We start from the raw sequence: 20,733 nt of genomic DNA on the forward strand, positions 1-20,733 counted from the left end.
TGGAGAGGGAAGGAGGGAGGATAAGCAAAAAAAAATCAGGAAAAGCAAAAGGCAAGTATCTTTTTCAAGACTGATTCCTTTCCAGCATTTGGAGTTTGTAAAAGCAGAGCTCTTGTTCTCTGGTGTTGGGATTCAACTCCTACAGGAATTACTGGCCTACCTAGTCAGAAGGGTAAACAGACCTGTATCTCCCACTCCCCTCCTACTCTACTAAGTGCTACTCAAAGCAGAACCCACAAAGAAGATGCAGAAATGGAGAACACATGCTTAAAAACCTTCACAGTACTTTGATATTGCCAAGACACCCAAGAGAATGGTTATTCCTCTGGTTAATGGTTAATTCATTTTTCACTACATTTAGCAAAAGTCTATCAGTCCACAACACTGGAGATAAAAATCTTTCAAACTGGCCTAGACCTCAGATGGTCTGAGAAGCACTGAACTACTATTATGGGTCAGAAAGGGATGCCAGCCTGCAAACCCTAGGTCTCTCTCCCTCTCCCTGCCTCTTTCCCTTTTCATCAAATTCTCCTCATGTAGCCCAGTGTGGCCTTGACCTTGTGATCTCATGTTTCTCCTGCCCTGGCCCGCCTAGTGTTGGAATCACAGGTGCATGCCACACTATGCGGCCAAACTGTAGACGTCTCTCAGATGCCAAGTATCTAGATGGTAACATCTAATTCTAGGTTTGCATGCTGGCTTACGTATGACTGATTACCTCACAATGGCTTGCTCTAACCTCTCATGGTCCACTCTCTAAGCAAAATATCTGCTTGTTACCCAGCTTTGCCACAGAACTTCTCAAAACAGGCTGGAGATGGCTCAGTAGTTAAGAACACTGCTGCTCTTGCAGAAGACGTGGGTTCAGTTCCCGGCAAAGACTTAATGGTTAATCCATAACTCCAGTGCCAGGAGATCTCTTTCGGCCTCTATGGGCATTGCAGGCAAAAGACTCATACATGGAAAATGAAAATAAGTAATTTTTTTTAAACTTCCCAACAAACAGCCCACTCACTGCCTCTACGACCTAACCCACCATCACATTGCAACTCCTACCTGGTTTTCACAACCAGATAGCTCAAAACTCTATAAGGAAGTCTGACCACTGACGCCCTCTACTTCCCATCCTCTACATAACACCCAAAGCTTCTTACCACACCCAAGTCCTGGGCTTCCTTAAAACACAGGCTCCTGAGTGGAGGAGATGGCTCAGGAGGTAAAACCACTTGCCATGAAAACCCGAGGACCCAAGTCTGAACCCCTGGGTTCAGTCTCTGGAACCCATGTAAAAAGCCGGGTGCAGTGATACACAGCTCTAGTCCCAGCATGGATAGGGGATGCAGGCAGAACCGCCTAGAAGCGCACAGGTCAGCTAGCCCAAATCACACAGTGTGGCAGCAGAAATGAGAAAACCTGCCTCAGCAAGGCCACCACCCACTCCACTCCCCAAACATTGCCTTCTGACCTCCACATGTGTGCAGCGTGGCACATGCACATCCACGCATACCCCACCCAACCCCACCTCACAGTATAAAAACCAAACCAAATGTTTGGTTCCCCCAAAATTTTACCCCTCACGCTCTAGTATTAGCCAAGTCTTCGCGCTCCTTCATCATTAGTTCAAAACACATAAAATTACAAATCTGTCTGTTTAGCTTCAGCCCTTTTAGCTCCAATTCCCATCCCCAGATGCCTCCTCACCAACCCTGTAGGTGGTGTATGTTTCCATCTCCAGAGTCTCCTGTGCGTGCGTTAGCTGACAGCACCACCGTTTTGTGCACCTCGATTCAACGCTTTTCAGAGATACCACCCACATTTTGTCATCTTCTCCCCATGTTCAAGCCTTCATCACCAATCTCTGCAATCATTCATCCATCAAATGACTTTTCTACACCTACAGGGCATGGCTCTGCTCTCACTATTCCATGACAGGACGAGCTCTCACCTAACCTCCCTTTTCTGCCAGTCACATGACCACTTGGATTAGATCTGGTACCTCCTGTTCAGAATCCCTGGCTGCTTCCCACTATATACAGAAAGGCCATCTTGTTTAAGGCCCCTTGCACCCCAACCCCAGTCTGTTCCATCTTATCTGTCCTGCTGCATTTATAATCTCTGCAGCATCCACCAGCATCCACCCTGCATCCCAACACTGTGCCTCTCCCCAGCCTTCCTTCTACCTCACTCCCCCTCTTCTTCCCATCTCGAATCTTCCTTCCCAGCTCCAGCAAGACTAAAAATCATTCAGATTTCTTGAAGAATACCCACTCTCTGTTCGGCTAGACCTGACATCACTTTCTGCTGGCTTCTCAAGCTTCTCCTTAAAAGGTGGAGCGCCAGTATTTTTCTGGATCCAGTATTTGTCTGGATCTCCTCTACTAGACCATGGGTAATTCAAAGGAAGGAACAGATTCACACTGATTTATCTCCCCAGAACACCTAATACCATTTACTACCGTCTTGCATAACAAAATCTACTCAGGCATGTATTTTTAATTAGAGTACCTTTTGGCTTGAAAATATTTTGAAGGGGCCGGATGTCTCAGTGTTAAAGAGCACTTATTGCTCTTCCAGAAGATGTGGGTTTGGTTCCCAGGACCCACATGGTAGCTAACACCCATCCTTAACTCCAGTTCCAGGGGATCCAATGCCCCCTTCTGGCCTCTATGGGCAATGCACACACATGGTACACTCACATACATGTAGACAGAACACTCATACCCATAAAATAAAAATAAGTAAAATCTTTAAAAGTAAATGAAAGGGCCAGGTATGATGGTGCACACCTTTTATCCCAGTCCTCGGGAAGCAGAGGCAGGTGGATCTCTGTGAGATTGAGGCCAGCCTGATCTACATAGTGAGTTCCAGTAGGCTGGGACTAGGGAGATCCTGTCAAAAACAAACAAAAGAGATGGCTCAGCAGTTAAGAGCATTGGCTGCTCTTGCAGAGGACCAGGGTTCAGTTCCCAGCACCCACATGATGGCTAACACCCATCCATAATTCCAGTTCTAGGGGATCCAATGCCTGTATCTGGCCTCCATGGGCATGGCACACATGTGATGCACTACACACATTCAGACAAAACACTCATACACATAAAATAAAAATAAATGATGTAAAATTATAAAGAGTAAAATGCATTAAAAATTAATAATATTTTGAAAATGATCACTTGGTCATAATCTCCGTCTGTGTACCTGCCTGTTATCTGGTTGAAAAGGACCAAAATGTATGGTGGTAGGAAGGGAAATAAAACGAATTAAAATGAGTACTTATGAACAGTTAGAAGTAGGCTAGTCCTTAATTACGTACAACCCTGAGACATCACATTTTTAAAACAGTGACAGATAAAGAACTTATATTGTAAGACTTTGAAGCCCCACATTCAGGAAATCATCAAAGTGACATCCATGTCAATTACAATGGAATGTCCAGCTTTGAAATACTGGAAATCTCTTGAACAAGCAATCCAGGAAGAAAACTAGCTCACTGATTCCTGACAGTCCACTCAGGAAATTGTCTGAAGTCCCAATAAATAATGAGGCCCAAGAGACAGTAAAGTTGTGGCAGAAACCCGTGCTATACAGAAGATCTGGCAAGCCACAGCCCCGAGTGGAGTCCATCCCACCATCTGCCATCACATGCAGGGGTCACTACATGTGTAAAGGGATCAGAAACAAATACAAAAGAAGTTTAGTGTTCCATATGATGACTGATAGGAAGCATACAAATTTTTTATTGGAACACAATCACACGCACTCATTTACTTACACACTCTTTCTATGCTACAATGAAAACAGTCCATGTGGCTGCAACAGAGACTGTCTGGCCTGCAGAGCCTGGGATGACAGCTATTAGCTGGCCCTTCATAAAGAAACTTTGCCAACCCCCAGATATGGAGGATAAAATGGCCAAGAGACTTGGACCATTCATGCCACAAGACAGGCCACTCTGTAATAAGCCAGACTGACCTTCCTCTCTGATACAATTAAAAACTGAACTAAGCTGGGTGCTGCAGCTTAATAAGCCTGATGCCCCAGCTACTCAGGAGGCTGAGGCAGGAGGATAACTTGAGCACAGGAGTTCAAGGCCAGCCTGGGCAAAATGGCCAAACCCTGTCTCGAAGGGGAAAAAAAAAATGTGTGGCTCCCCTACAGAGGGGAACTAGCTATATGAAGCAACGGTTCGTAGACACATAAGGTAAGCCTTAAAACTGCCTGGCTTCTGGCCTAGAGGACATTCCAGAATATACAAGGGTTAGGGGATTCTAAACAGAATGCAAATGTTTCTCTGAATGGAAATGACACGCATTGGAATCTTAAAGTAGCCTCAAGTTGCTGTAGAATGTTCTGGAGTGTTTCAAAAGTGCTACACAGGAAAAACAAGTTCCAGAAATACACACAGGGTCAAAGACTTTTTGCAAAATATTAAGATACTTATGTAGAGGGTCAAACTCCAGAGATTTGTCAAAGAAGGGCCCATGAGCTGTGAAGAGTTTATTTTCTCATAATTCACACAGGCTGGGGACTAGCTGGGTTCCCAAACTCCACTCCTTACTGATCACCTGGGGCACTTCGAGGGCCCTGGAAGGGCCACACTGCAGCAGTAGAGCTAAACTAGCCTGGGAAAAACAGCTACTTCAGATTGCATTACATTTAAAAGGATGGCCCTGAAGGATCATACTGACCCTCAAGTAACTTAACTAATTACCCAAACAAAGTCAAAAACCTTCAGATCAAGATGTGACCAGACACCCAACAATATAAACATCATCATCCAAACAAAACCTCAATGTGTGAAAGAGTAAAAAAATGTGATCATAACCAGAGAAAAACAAGCAGAAACAAATACAAAACATAGAGATGCAGGATCAACAAAGCATCAGACCACTGCCATAACCATGTTCACATATTCAAGCAGCCTTTCGTAACCAGAGCGCTGAGAGAAGCAAGCCCTTTAAAGTTCTCTCTTTTTAAGATCACTTTTCCAATACACCTTTACCATCCTAGATGCATAGGTAATACACAACAGACAAGGCCTTAGGACTCAGTTCTCTGGGAACGCAGTTGAGAAGGGCTGGTTAAGAGGAACATGAACATAATAAAGACTGACACTGGATACACAAAATGAATCAAATAGCTGGGGGCGGGGTGGCACACTCCTGTAGTTCCAACACTTGGGAGACAGAGGCAGGGAGATAGCTAGAAACTCATGGCCAGCCTGGTCTATATGGTGAAGCTAGGGTTATAAAGAGAGACCTTAACTCAAAAGAGGAGAAGGGGGAGGAAGAAAAGACATGAGAGGAAGGGGACAGGAGGAGAGGGTTAAACAGAACTAGGAGTAGCAATGCACACCTTGCAACCCCAGGATTCAAGAAGCTAAAGCTGGAGGACCTTGGGTTCAAGGTCAGCCTGAACTACATAGCAAGTTTCAGATCAACCTGGGCTATTTAATGAAGCCCTATCTTAAAAACAAAAATCTTTTCAAAAAAAAGAAAAACACCGTCTGAAATAAAATTCACTGGACAGATCCAGGTCATGGCGGTGCAGGACTTTAATCCCAGCACTTGAAAGGTAGAGGCAGGTGGATCCCTGACCAAGTGAGATCTACCTAATCAGGGCTACAGAGTGAGACCCTGCCTCAAAAAACAACAACAACAAAAAAAAAAAAAAAAAAAAAAAAAAAAAAAAAAAAACTGAACAGGATTAGTAACAGAGTAAGCAACTGCACAGCCGCAGAAGTAAACAGGTTAGAGAGCCTGAAGATACGGCCAAATACACAAAATGAAACACAGAAGGGGAAGGGAGAAAACTAAATCTGAAGGAGTTCCCAATGAATTCAGGCTCTGATCATCTTATCTAAAACAAATACAAAAACTGTCCCCCAAGTCCAGAGACCTAGGTCTTTAATCTCAGCACTCTCAGGAGGCAGAGGCAGGTAGATGTCTATGAGATCAGGACCATCCTGGTCTACATAGTAAGTTCCAGGCCAGCTGGGAGAGCCTGACTCAGAAAAACCAGTAAAACCTTTTCCACCAAGAATATGCAATGGTGCTGTGAGGTACGGGGCCAAAGCTAGATCTGTCAGCAGCCAGTGCAGTAACTTTACTAGAGAAATTGAAATGAAAGTAATTCTACATTAATGAGATTAATACACTATAAATATAAAGTAAAACTGATTCCTAGTAGCACTGAAATGAGTATGTGATCTGCTGTGCTGCAGCTGATTCTAGGCTTCATCCTCCAAGGGGCTTATGTGTATGTGTCCACTCTCTCTCCTCTGCACTTGGGGTTTCTCTGTTAACAACACTTCAGAGAGAAGTTTAAAAGCACTGACCTCAAGAAACATTCAAGAAAGCACTTAAGTACAGCAAACTGTGTCACATCAAGTTCACCTGCTGAATTCCCTATCACGCTGTGGCGAGAAGGCACAGTGCCACTGAAGTAAGCTTGAAGTAATTAAGTTATCGCCTCACAAACCACTGCCATGACAAATGAGTAATCAAGCATTATCTGGTGATAACAGATCAACTTTAATTCTAGCACCTGAAGCTATACAAGGGTCCACTTTATAAACTTCATGGGACTGTTGTACACATTCAGTAAAGTGACCGCTGTGCGATACCAGAGTGTCTCAAAACCAGGAACACACTTTGAATTGCTTAAACACAATCCACAGAGTTTAAAAAAAGAAAGAAAGGAAGAAAAGAAGCCATCCACAGTGACACTAATTGTCAATTAGAAATTTTACACGGAATACTCGATATGACAGCCAATGTCTAGTAGAGATATTAAATGTGATTTCAGAGTCCCATCCTGTGTGTTCTATTGGGAACGTTTCTGGATCATTGGCCACAGGCAGATACAACCAGGACCAAGTCAGCAAGTAAAAGTTCCACCATAGTTGGTGCAGTTTCCACTTTCTTTTTGTCAGTTAAAAGTGAACAGTGAGAATTAAATACTTATCTTTACATATACACAAGGTATTGCTGTGAAGCATATTTTCTTACAAACATATAAAAATACTTGTTAACTAGTTTGATAAGAAAATAACGTATAAAAGTATATAGCAAAAACATTAATCATCTCTGACTCTGGAAAGCTCAATTCCGTATTTTATATTACATCAAACAAAAACAGTTTTAGTTTGTTTTTTTGTTTTTTTTTTAATCCCTTAACCAGAAATACTTGAAAAGGAAGACAAACAACAATTCTTCACTCTTACCCTTAGCATGGCTGTGAAAAGTTAAATTACAAAATCAAGTTCACTGAAGAGTCTAAGTCCAGAATGAGTCCAAATATTTGGCCACATGGAGCATGTCCATCTTCAAGGAGGCATAACAGAGACTTGGTAAGCAGTTTTTAATCCGTACATACAATAGGCATTTGGGTATTTTGGCCACTGGAAAACAAAAGCCATAGCATCAGGAAAGGCCTGAGATGTCTCACTTCTGTAGATTCCATTCAGTGTATTTAAGGTTAATGAAAGTTGACATCAAAAGTTTTAAAGAGAGGCAAAATTTCACATTTAAAAAATAAAAAAAAAAAAACAACTCCCTACGTTCCTATTTAGAGTAACAGTAGGCAATATGATTCCAGAATTTAAAAATTACTTCACAACCTATGACTTCAGCTTAGCAAACAGCTTAGGTTCCAAAATTGGTTCATCCCTATTAAAATGTAAGCCCCTTGGAAAAAGAATGCGTCTGTGTATGTAGACATGTATTTCAAAGGAATCAGATCATCTCTGAAGCAACCTTAGTGTTTCCTTTAACTGGTCGGGAAAAGGCCAGTATTAGCTTCGAAGAAAGATTAGCCAGCTTCTTGGTGTAAGGCTAACATGGTGATCATCGATCTAAGGCTAGAAAGGTACGAACGAGATGTAAACCGTAACAGAGGAGACGAGGGCTTTCCTGGCAGTTGTTAGTAAAACTCAAGGGACTCTTAGAAAATGACACAATGGCAGCCTTTCTTGTCTTTTTCTTTCCGAGTCGGTTCGGGTGAAGGTGGGCACTCTTGCTCTTGAAATTTCCTGTAAGACGGAAAATTTAAATATGATCATCCATTTGGCAGTCTCTCTCCTAATAACACAGCTTATTTTTAGACAAGTTACATGTAAGTCCCTATGCTTTTCAAGGTCCAGCTAAGGGATCAAAGCAAATCCTTGAAAGGAAAACAAAACACAAGGACTCGGGGACCAAGGTGGCACTCGGCAGTAGAGTGCTTTGTCTAGCACAAGTGAGGCCGTGTGAGGCCCTGCATTTGATCCCCATCCACCCTGCAAAACAGAATGAAATTTCTGGACTCGAAGACATGCTGAGGGGTAAGATCCAGCAATGTAAAACTACCTTTTAAGACATGTGCACTGGTTTCAATCCCACCTGCCACTTACCAAAGCCAGCACTACACAAGTTGATTGGCTTCTCCTCTCTAGTTTTTAGAAGAGAATAATCAAAATCTACCTTGCACAGCTGTTAGGACATCTGATCTTGTGGTGTTTAAATATGCCCACCACTTAAAAAGAAAAAAATCCTCTACCTCCCTTTCTCAGACCTGGCTGACCAACAGGTGAGGAGAGATTCTTAAGGGTCAAAAGGAAAAACAAGGTATTTCAAAAGGTTTAATTAAGAAAGAACTGCTTCATTTGTAGCTTAGCACTAAAATGGACCATGGATGGGGAGGGGTGAGAAACAAATCTCTCCAACTCAACCAGTACTAAGTGCACAGTTCAATGGTGCTGAGTTTCCTCCTATGGCTGGATGACCATCGCTGCCATCTGCTTTTAGAAAGCTTTCATCCTGCAAAGTGGAAACTCTGAACTAAACAGAACTAGGATGTTTAACATAAAAACTAAAACTTAGAGCCTTCACTTTTTCCCTTCCACAAAAGGAAGCCCACCACTCAGGTGTCAATTCATCTAAGCAAGAGCCACCCCACACGCCCATCAAAACTAACTAGCAGACAACCAGGAGACAGAGGACAGACCGGAGGTCCAGCCACAGAACCCCAGATGATGTCATCAAGCACCACTCACTGAAGCAACTTAATCTTTCTCATATGCAACATATCCAGAAACTCTAGCCGACCTCATCTACCACCTCGAGCTTCTTGGAAACTATTAATACGTCTGGGGCCTCCTAGACCATCTTCCAAAACACTTCTTTGCTGACTAGGGTGTCACACGTATGACTTGGCAGGGGGGTTCCATACACCCCAGAGACTATGGAATCTCTACTGCCTGGTTTACTTGTAGCCTGGTAGGAGTTGGATAAGAAGCAACGCTAGACACAGCTCTGGAATCACACACTTGGATTCAGGTCCCAGCACTGCCATTTAGTAGATACAAAGCTTGAACAAGTTCCTTAACCTCTCTGTATTCCATGTGCTCACCTGGAAGTGGGGTAAAGTATTTAGCTCTGTGGTCTGTAGTAGAGATCAAATGTAACGCGCTGTATTAACACAGTAGCTGACAGACACCTGATTATACGCCGCATCACTACTGTCAAACCAGTCACTGTTTTCAAAATCCTTACATATACTTTTACTTCAACTTAATTAAATGGAATTTTACTGATTAGAAGTGACTAGAATATGCTATGTATTTGCTTAAAATTTAACCCACCACGTGTACTGGCCCCCACAAAGAAATCACCTCTACTTACACTCTCTCTTTCTTACTAAAAACATTAAAATATGTCCAACATGTTTTGCTTACCTTATAACTCGGACAAGTTCGTGGAACGCTTGATCTACATTCATCCTAATCTTTGCTGATGCCTCCATGTATGTGACCTTGAGCTGCCGTGCCAACTGCTGGCCTTCCTCCTGTGTTACCTGAAATGTCAACAGGTATGTTTAAGGAACGGTATTAGCAACTGGATTTGGTCTTCTAATCTTGGCTACACACATAATGTGCTGTCAATTCAGCTGGAAACAAAGTTGATTCATCAGAAAACGGACAGACTTTACAGTGCCACACAATCAAGCCTGCCTCTGCACAACTCAGAACACACCTGTAATGCAAATACAGTTGGCCTGCAAGACCCATGGGCGCAACCAACTATAGATTTACAAAACCACTTGAGCTGAGCCAGGTGTGGTGGTGCGCTCCTATAATCCTAGCACTCTAGAGGTGTATGCAGGAACATCAGGAGTTCAAGGTCAGCCTTGGCTACACAGCAAGCTTGAGGCCACCTGGGCCACATAAGACTTTGTCTCCAAAATAACAAGAAACACCCTAGAGCAGAACAGTAACTGCTCGTGCACAGATCTTTTACCTGGTCATTATTCCTAAACAATACAGTACAGCATGTATTTACATAGACTTTATACCACATTATACATTGTAAGTAATATAGAGATGATTTCAAGCATACAGGAGAGCTCGTATAGGTTATTCACAAATTCTAGGCTCTCGTATAAAGCATATTTAAGCATCTAAAGATTTTGGTGTCTGTGCGGCATCTCCGAACAGACCCCTATTGGTATCAAAAGACAATACTACCAACTCTTGAGATTTTCACCTAGAGATTACACCAAAAGTATTAGATGCAACACTGCAGAAGGAAAACTAGAAAGTCCATAAGAGTACCTAACCCTGGTGAGGGGTCAGGTCAGGTGATCTAAGAACTAAATGGAGTCTGCAGTAAGGTGGTGGCAGAGTAGGGAAATACCCCTGGCAAAATAAATGGCTTCTGGGTGACTTAGGAGCAAATGGGCTTGGCTGGTCAAGCCTAGAATCTAAAATTGAAAGACTGTAATTCAGCCAGCAGAGGAGGGGAGGCAGGAAGTGAAGATGGAAAGGCACTCTGGCTTCAAGGGACACAGGGCCAGTGGCTGGTACTCAGGAAACTCATCAATATATGGAGAATGGAGCAACAAACAGGAGTGATGAACAGGAGGACCTCAGTCCATTTGGAGATGAAGAAAGACACACAAGTTAAAACAGCACACACAACAATACTGGTAGGGCAGAGTAAAAAGCATTAACTGTTACTAGATGCCCTCCATATTTTAAATGTAAAGGAGGTCTAAAGTTTTTATGCCCTACTCATTTGTATTTACATAGCATGGCTTAACACTGTGGTTTCCTGGGACAAGTCTCTGATTACTATCACCACAAAATAAACACTTGGAGAAAGGCTAGAAAAGCCAGATGGACAAAAAGAACACTTGAAACCCCCTCAGTCACCAAAACCACAATCTTCTGGTTTCTTTCAGTTATTAACTTTTGTTACACTAGAAGACTGCCATCACAGACGCTATACTTTGGGAACATTCTGAAGTTATCTACAAGTTTTCCCAAATTCCAAAGGTTCCTCCACACCGTCTTCCTTCTCTGTAACCTCGCTCAGCCAAGGACCATCCATCTTCCACGGATGTCGTAAGAGGGGTATGCTGGACTTATCTCTGATCTTGGGAACAAAACATTTCATCTTCTGCCATTAGATATACTGTAGGCTGTAGGATTTTATTAGAGATGTCCTTTATCTAATTAACATTTCCCACCATTCTGTTTATAAACAGAGTTTATCAGGAATGAAAGTCAGATATTATCAGATATCTTTCTCTACTGAGATGATCGTTGTGCTGGATAGCTTTAATGTCAACTTGACACACCTGGGTTGAGGGAGCCTCAATTAGGGAATTGCCTCTATTGGACTGGCCTGTGGCCATGTCTGAGGGGCATCTTCTTGATGAGTGATGTGGGAGGTGTGGGAGTGTGCCACCCCTGGGCAGGTGGGCCTATGTTGCATAAGAAAGCAGGCTGAGCAGGGGCCAGGGAAGCAAGCCAGTAAGCAGTGTTCCTCCATGGCCTGTGCTCCAGCTCCTGCCTCCAGGTTCCTACCCTGAGTTCCTACCTTGGGTTCCCTGAGGAACTGTGACCTGGGAGATGTAAGACAAATAAACCCTTTCCTCCCAAAGTTGGTAGTGATCAGAGTGTTTTGTCACAGCGATGAAGAACAAACTAGGACAATCGTGCTATTTTCTTTCCTTTCTAATGTTTTAACAGGATGAATTATACTGGTTTGCTTCTAAGTGGTGAACCTGCACTGCACTCCTGAAATAAATACTCCTGATGCACTGCCTACTGCTAAATGCTATTCACTAACATTTCATTACAAATTTTCATATTTGTGCCCAACAGAGAGAATGGGGTATGGTTTTCATATCTGATTTTAGTTTCAAAGTATTACTGGTTTCATATAACAAGCCAGAAAGACTTCTGTTTCAAAATTCAGAATGAGTTGGAAACACCCACCAGTGAATACATCCAGGCTTGAAGTTTTCTTTGAAAGTAAGTTTTTTATGACAAATGTAGTTGATAGATACAGCACTAGTCAATTGATCTACCTGTATTCTGAGTGAGGATACAATGGTTTGCACCTTTTAAAGAACATATCCATCGTATCTACCTAACTGAATTTATTGGCGTTAAGTTCTTTACAGCATTTCTTTATCTTTTACTTATTTGTAAGGTCTGAAGTAATGGTACCTCTTTCATTCCAAATAGTGATTTACAGCCCCTCCTCCCTTCATCACTCTGGCTGGAAGTGTGCTCATTTGGTTTATCTTGTAAGTGCCGGGGGTGGGGGGGTACTTATTTCTTCTATAGTTTTCCTGTTTTCTGTTTCTGCTTCCTTTTCTTTGTGGGTCACAGACCTTGCACATACCAAGCACACGTTCTAACACTCTACCACTAACCCCACAGTTTTTCATCTCCCTCCTACTTACTATGGTTTTAATTTGATGTTTCTTTTTCTTCTACCTAAGGTAGACACAAGGTCACTGAATTAAGATCGTTCTCCCTTTTCCAATATCCCTATTTAGTGACTCAGACTTCTCTATGAAAGCATCTTGATATTCTGGGTAATGCGTTTCAGTTGCATCTTTTTCAGAACACTTTGTCATCTTTTCAATTTTTTTCCCTTAACTCAAGTATTAGAAATAGACTACTGTGTTGTCTGACTAGAATTCCTTCAAACTGACTAGGGCTTGCTTTACGGCCCATTTTTCTTTCAAATGATGCTGGATCTATGTTGTTGGGTAGGGTGTTCCCTCGGGTGGATCAGGGTAAGCTGTGCTGTTTGGGTCATCTACACAGCACCGACTTTCTACTTATCAAGTACTGAGACAAGTCTCTCACTATGGAACTTGAACACTTCTCTCCGAAGTTCACTCAGCTCTTACTCCAGGAATTTTGAAGCTGTTTAGGAGGTGCACGGATGTCTAGGACCATTAAATCCTCCTGACAAATTAATCTCTTTACCCTGGTTCTTCTTGTTCTAAAACTGGTCTGACTGGTATTTATGTGGCCACTTCACCTGCATTTTCCTTGTCACCTCACCCTCCACTTTTAACTAAAGGTACATCTCCCACAGGGCCTCACTTTCCCATCCAATCTGACATCGCTTTCCCATCCAATCTGACATCGTCGGCCTTCCAGTTGAGGTCTTCACATGATGTACATGTAATCTGATGAAACAGCTGCCTGCTGTGGCGCCAGGCCTGCTCCTGTTTCATCCTCCTTTTCTTTCTTCTGGGTTAAGGGAACCAGTTCTACATTCCACTCTAATTCCCCCATTGGCTAATTCACTATGTATCTGTTAGGCTATTTCAGTGGTTTCAGACTTCAGAGTCTACACCTTTACCTCATCAGTCTCATCCAAATGAGATCATACCAACTCACACGCAGTTGAGAACCTCACAACAGCTGACATCCCCTCTTGCTCGCCTCTGGTGTCCCTATCTTCTACTTCACGTTATTTCTGCTTTACACATTCAACTGTGTTTGAGAGAGATTTAAATAAGAACAAACACCACTTATATTCGCCCACATAATTACCAGGCTACTGTTCTTCGTTCCTTGTGTTGACTCAGCATCCCATTTGGTCTGAGGACTTCTTTTCATAGTTCTTATAATACAAGTCTGCTGGTGATGAACACTTATACTTTGTATGTTTGAGGGAAATTTTTTAACTCATCTTCATTTTTAAAACAAATGCAAAGTGACTCCACACAGCAGGTTTTGGTTTCAATACTTCAAGGCTGTGGCGCCACTGTCTTTCGGCTTCCGTTGTTTCCGGGGAGAAACAATGACAGACATGCCATCGTTACAGTCACCGTGACCAAGTATCTCACAGAAGCAACTTGAAGAAGAGTCCATGGGGCTGGAGTGGCGGCTCGGCGGTTAAGAGCAATGGCTGCTCCTGCAGAGAACCCAGGTTCAGTTTGCAGCACCCACATGGCGGCTAATGACCATCTGTTGGTCGTTCTGTTCCAGGGGATCCAACGCCCTCTTCTGACCTCGCAGGTATTGCACAACATGGGCTACGCACACGGGGGCAATATACTCATACACATAAAATAAAAATAATAAATAAAATATTTAAAAGGAAAATAGGAAGGGTTTATGTGGCTAATGGTTTTAGGGTACAGTCCGCTGCGGCAGGAAAGTCATGGCGGCAGGAGCTGGTCACACTGCATCCACAGCCGGGAAGCAGAAAGCAGTGAAGGGTCATCCAGTGGATGATGCCACCATGTTCACCATGGTCTTCGCACCTTGATTAACCTAATCCAGGTGATCCCTCACACATGCCAACGGCTTATCCCCTGGGTGATTCTAGATCTTAAGCTGATGATCGTTACCAACCATCACAACCCACTTTGCTTTGCTCCTCTGCACACGTGACTTTCCTCTGTTTCTCAGATTTTGTTGTCATGGGTCTTAGGAAATCTTACTATAATGTGTCATGCAAATGTCTTCGTGTTTCTTGTTCTGGGGAATGCTGACTCTCTTGGATGTGTGGAAGGCAGTTTCCATCAAATTTGGACATTTTCAGCCATCTCTGCTGCTGTCGCCATCAGTGCATTGTCCTTACTCACTGCTCCCAATTCTGGAAGATCAGCTCGTGTTTCTCTACAAGTCCTGTCACTTGTTCACTACATGTCTAGTATTCTCTCCAGCCTCCCGAATGTGTGGAATTCAGTTAATAACTGTATAGTACTTCCGTCTACTAATTCCTCTGTTCCTGTAACTTCTGGGTCTATTTATTAGTTTTTTCTTAATATGGGTTTTATTTCCATCTATTCCTGGCTGGTGTTTTTGAGTAGATAACAGGGGATATTTACTTGTCTGGACTTCCTGTTGAGTATATTCTGTATTCCTATACACATGTATTCTTGAGTTTTCCTGAGATAACAGTTATTTCCAAGACCTATTTGAAGTCAAGGCATCAGTCCCTCTAATATTTTCAGGACATTCTATCAATTTAACATTATAGTGCCCAGGTTTGGCAATCTGAATACAACATTCATTCATTACATTAATGCCCAAAGATCCAACATTACATCACACAAGGTTTACACCTTTGTTACTCTCCAACAAAGTAGCAGGTCCCATACAACATGAGCATTCCAAAATTTAAGGAATTTTTTAAAATCTACCTGGCCAATATTCAAAATAACATGCATGCCATAAGGCTATGAGTTTGAAATACACACTAAATTATGCAAGCGATTAACGAGTATAGAAGCCAAGTAAGGAGAGGAGGCTTTGCAGACCCACCAAGTTAGGAAGAACGGTATCTATTCTGAGAAAAATCAGACATGATACATTCCTTCCTATAAGAAAATAACTCCATGTGGTCACAAATTCTGTTTCTTCTTCCTGGAATGTGATTCTCTTTCTTAACCCTCTGTGTGTATACATGTGTGTGCATGTGCATGTAGAGGCCAAGGTCAACGTTAGGTGTCTTCTTCTGTCGCTCCCTGCTTTATTCAATGACACAGCCCTCACTGACCCTGGAGCTCGCTGTTTTGCATGTATTGGCCAGCATCCACCAGTGACAGGGTTACAGATGCACACAGCCACACCTGGCTTTTATGTAGGTGTTCAGGATTGAACACATGTCCTCATGCTTGTGCCACAAGCACTTGGCCCTCTAAGCGAAGCCAACCCCCAGCCCTTAACCCTGCACTCAATCTCCTACCAACCTCTCAAGATGGGGTAACTGAAGTTCCTCCCTGTGCTGCTGCTGTGTTTAAGTGCTCCAACACAGCTCCTGTCACGCTCTATGGTCACGACTGACAAACCCGCTGTATCGCATTGTAATTTTTGCTCATTCCCCCAAGTTCTTAGACACTACTCCACGTATTCACCGCCTTCACATCAGCTTAGGCGCCCCTTCACATTTTCATTTTTAAAGCCTAGATTCACAGCACTGTCTTCCAGGAATCAAGGTCAGCAGACTTTGTACACACATTTCTGGTCAAGAGATCTCTAACCACATATAGAGCTGTGTTTGCACTCACTGGCATAGCGTGCTTTTAACTAAGAAACACAAATAGCATGCTACCACCAAAGGAGTCAGAAAGAACAGCACACCAGCAAAACAACAGCACCAGGACGCCAGGAATCAGAAGACTGGAAGCTACCTGTAAGTATTTCCTAGAGCTTCCTCAACTCATGGAACTTTATAAAGATAGCAACTACTGGGCCATCTCCCCTGGATATTCTGGATTAAAGGTTAGAGCTCTATCCAGAATTGGTTTAAATATCCAAAGTGAATCTGGTGCATCAGATTCACAGACCTAGGTTTATACTCAATTCAAAGATACAACTTAGTATTAGCACAAGTCCATAAGAACATGAGCTTATTACGTCTAAGAATCCCCAAAGACAGAAGAACAAAACAAAAATGAAAAAGTCATTTCATCTAAACAAACTGGGTTTAACAGCAACAAACTACATTTGCAACACTCACTTGGGAATACGTAAAGTTAATAAACTTTTTAGAAGCAAAACTTGTTCTCAAAAAAGCAAGGTAAGGGGCTGGAGAGATGACTCAGCAGTTAAGAGCACTGGCTGCTCTTGCAGAGGACCTGAACCTAATTCCCAGCACCCACTCGACACAACCATCCACAACTCCAGTTTCAGGGAATCCAACACCCTCTTCTGCCTTCTGTGGATACTGCATAACACAGGTGCACTCACACACATGCAGGCAACACACTCACACACATAAAATAAAAATAATAAACATTTTTTTAAAAACAGGGTGATGCCATCTAAGGAACTAAGGGCTGAAGCTGTTTTCCAGCCTTCCCGTGCATGTTCACACACATGCACTTGCAGACATACACACATACTAAAGAATAGAGCAATCAGCTGTGTCAAACATCACTGACATCTGCATGGAGACCTGCATGTGGCACGGAATGCATGATGTCATAATGGCAGCGGCAGTTTGTGAAGGAGAGGAGGAAAACGGGAAAGCTACTGCGGCCATCACTGACTTTAAAGACACTGCAGCACGTGTCTCATGTTGATGGGAATGACCACATGGGGCCCAGGTGGAACAAGTGCTCTGATGCCCACAGCTGGGGAAGCAATGGGTCTCAGTGCCTGGAGAAGCTGGCTCTAGACAGAGGAGGTCTGTCCAGGTAAGTGCGAGAAGCCAGACTCCACGAGCACATGTGCACCTGGGTTGATGAATGCGGTGGTGGGAGCGTGCAGACATCTCTCAATGAACTAGGAAGGTATCAAACACCCTCAGTGAAGGGTGAAGATGGAAGAAAGTGTTCCAGGTGGAATACCCGGCAGGAACCAGGAGCAACTGCCCACACAAGTGGGAAAGGAATGGACTGGAACAAGGCAGCGGGGTTTCCAGTCACTCTGAAAGCCCGTGTTAGTGATCACAGTGGGAGGCACGCCTGGCCGTGGTGCAGAGGTCTGCCTCTGCGCCTGTCATTCGGAGGGTGCAGGTTCTCTGAATGAGCACAGCACTACGCAACCAGATTCCGGTCGCTTGCTTTGCTCCCTCAGACACGTACACATAATTTATACCTGAGCCTACAGTCCAGGCAGAAAAACAAACTCCACACTAGCAACGCCTGTCTAAAGTGACGGACACGGAACTTAACTTCCTGTATTGTTTCTCATACTCCTGTTTTCTATTTTATTGAGAACAGAATATATTTTACTTACTCCTAGGACACATAAATAGTGCCGCATGTTACATACCTGCAGACAGACAGAAACTACATGGTACATTCTGGTGTTCTTTAATACACAGATAGCTTTAAAATAACTCATACAGGGCCAGCAAAATGGCTCAGCAGGTAAAGGTGCTTGCTGTGCAAGCCTGGTGACCTGAATTCCATCCCTGGAACTCCTGTGAATGTGGAAGGAGAGAACCAATTCTCCAAGGCTGTCTCTGACTTCCACACACATGCCTGCATATGCCATGTGCAAACAATAATAATAATTACAACCCCACCCCAAGCTAATAATGAGAGCTGATGTTTCTTGGGGGGGGAACTACCCCACCCCCAGTCCCTCATCTGCTACTACCTGCCCTAGAGACCTCTACAGAGCCACTTCTCCCTTCTGTCCTTATACTGGAGCTACCACTTCTCGACACATGTCTGCTCTGCCATTCCTTCCCAGACCCAGCAATGTATGGAGAGCTCAGAGGACTGGAAGGCGCTGAGAAGGGCTGACTTTTAGAAAAGAGGTTCCACTGGGCAGCATCTGAAAAGTGCAGTTAAGTTCAGACACTGTCGAGGAAATGAAAAAAGCGCCAAAACCGCACTCTTTACACTGATTTGACAGAAAAATCATACTTTGTTACTATAATTTTGTAATAATTCAGATTTTAAAGAGGCCTACCGAGAGAATTTACACTAAGTAGGATCAAGGCACATTTCTGCACCTTAGAATTAAGCCAGGCTGGGGCTGGAGAAATGGCTCAGGGGTTAAGAGCACTGACTGCTCTTCAGAGGACCCGGGTTCAAGTCCCAGCACCCACATGGCAGCTACAAACCATCCTTAACTCCAGTTCCAAGGGAATCTGAAGCCCTCTTCTGACCTCCGCGGCATTGCACGACAGGGGTGCACTAACATACATGGCAGACAATACACTCATACACATAAAATAAAAATAACAAATAAAATATTTTAAGAATTAGGCCAGGCATATCCTACCTGTGGTCCATGTGCCACACACATGCCAGGACAGCTAAGAATGTGGTCCAGTACATTTGTAGATGACACTGTCATATGACAAAGTCAAAAGACAGATGCCTTGCTTAGACTACATCATTCCCTGAAGTTCATGTCTTAAATGTGGTATGCTTCCAAACAATTTTCACAAGTACAGCACAAATCAAAGGTCATACTTTAAGTGGTTATGTACAAAACGCCTGCCTCAGTGCTGGGTATCAATTGGTTTTCCTGATGTTTGCATTTGCCATCAAGATCTTAAGGATCTGTTACCGAGGCCTGATGAGATGGCTCAGAGAGTACAGGCATTTGCCACACAAGCCTGGTGACCCGAGTTGATCCCAGTAAAGGTTGAAGGCGAGAACTGACTCCACAAAGTTGTCCTGACCTCCACACACACCAGCCCATAGCTTGTGCATGCACGCATGCACACACGCACACACACACACACACACACACACACTTTATTTGCACACCCAAAAACAATAAGTAAAAAGAATCTGAACATGAGGTTATATAAAAACAAGAGTGTTTAAATATCAGCAGAAGAGACAATCTGAGCCGAAAATACTGTCACAGGCCTTTAACCCCAGTACTCGGGAGGCAGAGGCAGGCCAATCTGTGAGTTCAAGGCCAGCCTCGATCACATAGTGAGAGCCTGGCTCAACCACCCCTCCAGAAAAACCCCAAAGGAGAAACAAAAAGAAAGAAACAGTTTAAATAACAATCTTCTAGACACCAGAAAGAGACTAAAAGACCTAAAAGGAACAGACACAAAAGAACTCACAATGCAGGGTCAGCATTAACTGACAGCGGACCTTGTTCCTCCCCGACCCCAAACTTTTAAATGATAAAATTTTCCATAAACAACTGTTAAGTGGGAATAAACTATCCTGTAACTAAATAAAGTAATAAAAACACTCCTATCGCAGGGTACTAGTGTCAGGGTTGGCCAGTGTGAAGAATTAATAGAAAATTCAGTTGTTTATTAATTGAACTTAAGAAAACTTGAGAGCGGGGTGACATGGTGCATGCCTATAATCCAGGCATTCAGGAGACTAAGGCAGGAGGATTGTCTTTGGAGATCAGCTTGGGCTACAAACTGGGTTCAGGCCAGTCTATGCTGGCTAGCAAGACTACCTCAAAGAAAAAGAAAAAATCCACATATTATAATTTAAATTACAGCCATTCCTTAAATAAAAGTAATTTATTTAAAGGTGAATAAATTGGGCATTTAGGGTTTAACTTTATGATGACATAATGTAAGCTAAGCATGGTAGCACAGGCCTATGATGTCAGCACTTGCGAGGCTGAGACAGAAAACCATGTGTCCAAACCCAACCTTGGCTACAGTGACACCTTGTCTCAAAACAACAGCAACCAAACATAAAAAGAAGAAAGAAAAAGGAGGAAGAGAAAAGCCCCCATGACCGTCCTAAGACGTAGTGCTCCAGATCATCAGCGAACTGAGGTCGCACAGGGAGCTCTCTGTTGTAAACACGCCGCTTCATCCACACAGATTCCCAGTGGCAGAATTCCTTCTCACCTGTCTCTGATGGTCCAGGTCAGCTTTATTACCAATTAAAATCATGGGAAACTCATCACGGTCCTTTACTCTGAGAATCTGTCTTTGAAACTTATAGATTTCTTCAAAACTGAAAAATAGATAAATAAATAATTAATATACGTGGCCAAGAATCTAAACTCAGCAGATTTTGTGCTCTGTT

The 20,733-nt window shown here is 43.1% G+C and overlaps 1 protein-coding gene across 1 annotated transcript in view; it reads right to left on the reverse strand.

The window, feature by feature from the left end:
* Positions 1-7,105: 7,105 nt before the first annotated feature.
* The window catches only part of Rras2 (RAS related 2), a 32,140-nt gene continuing 18,512 nt past the window's right edge, over positions 7,106-20,733 (reverse strand). Inside the window, exons 4-6 of the mRNA XM_008853518.3 lie at positions 20,553-20,661; positions 9,716-9,834; positions 7,106-8,032 (exon numbers count right to left, since the gene is read on the reverse strand). Coding sequence (XP_008851740.1) covers positions 7,945-8,032; positions 9,716-9,834; positions 20,553-20,661 — 316 coding nt within the window. The 3' untranslated portion in view covers positions 7,106-7,944. The remainder of the gene's footprint in view (positions 8,033-9,715; positions 9,835-20,552; positions 20,662-20,733) is intronic.

The sequence above is a fragment of the Nannospalax galili genome, unplaced genomic scaffold (genome assembly GCF_000622305.1).
Source record: "Nannospalax galili isolate Female #2095 unplaced genomic scaffold, S.galili_v1.0 scaffold44, whole genome shotgun sequence".
Taxonomy (NCBI): domain Eukaryota; kingdom Metazoa; phylum Chordata; class Mammalia; order Rodentia; family Spalacidae; genus Nannospalax; species Nannospalax galili.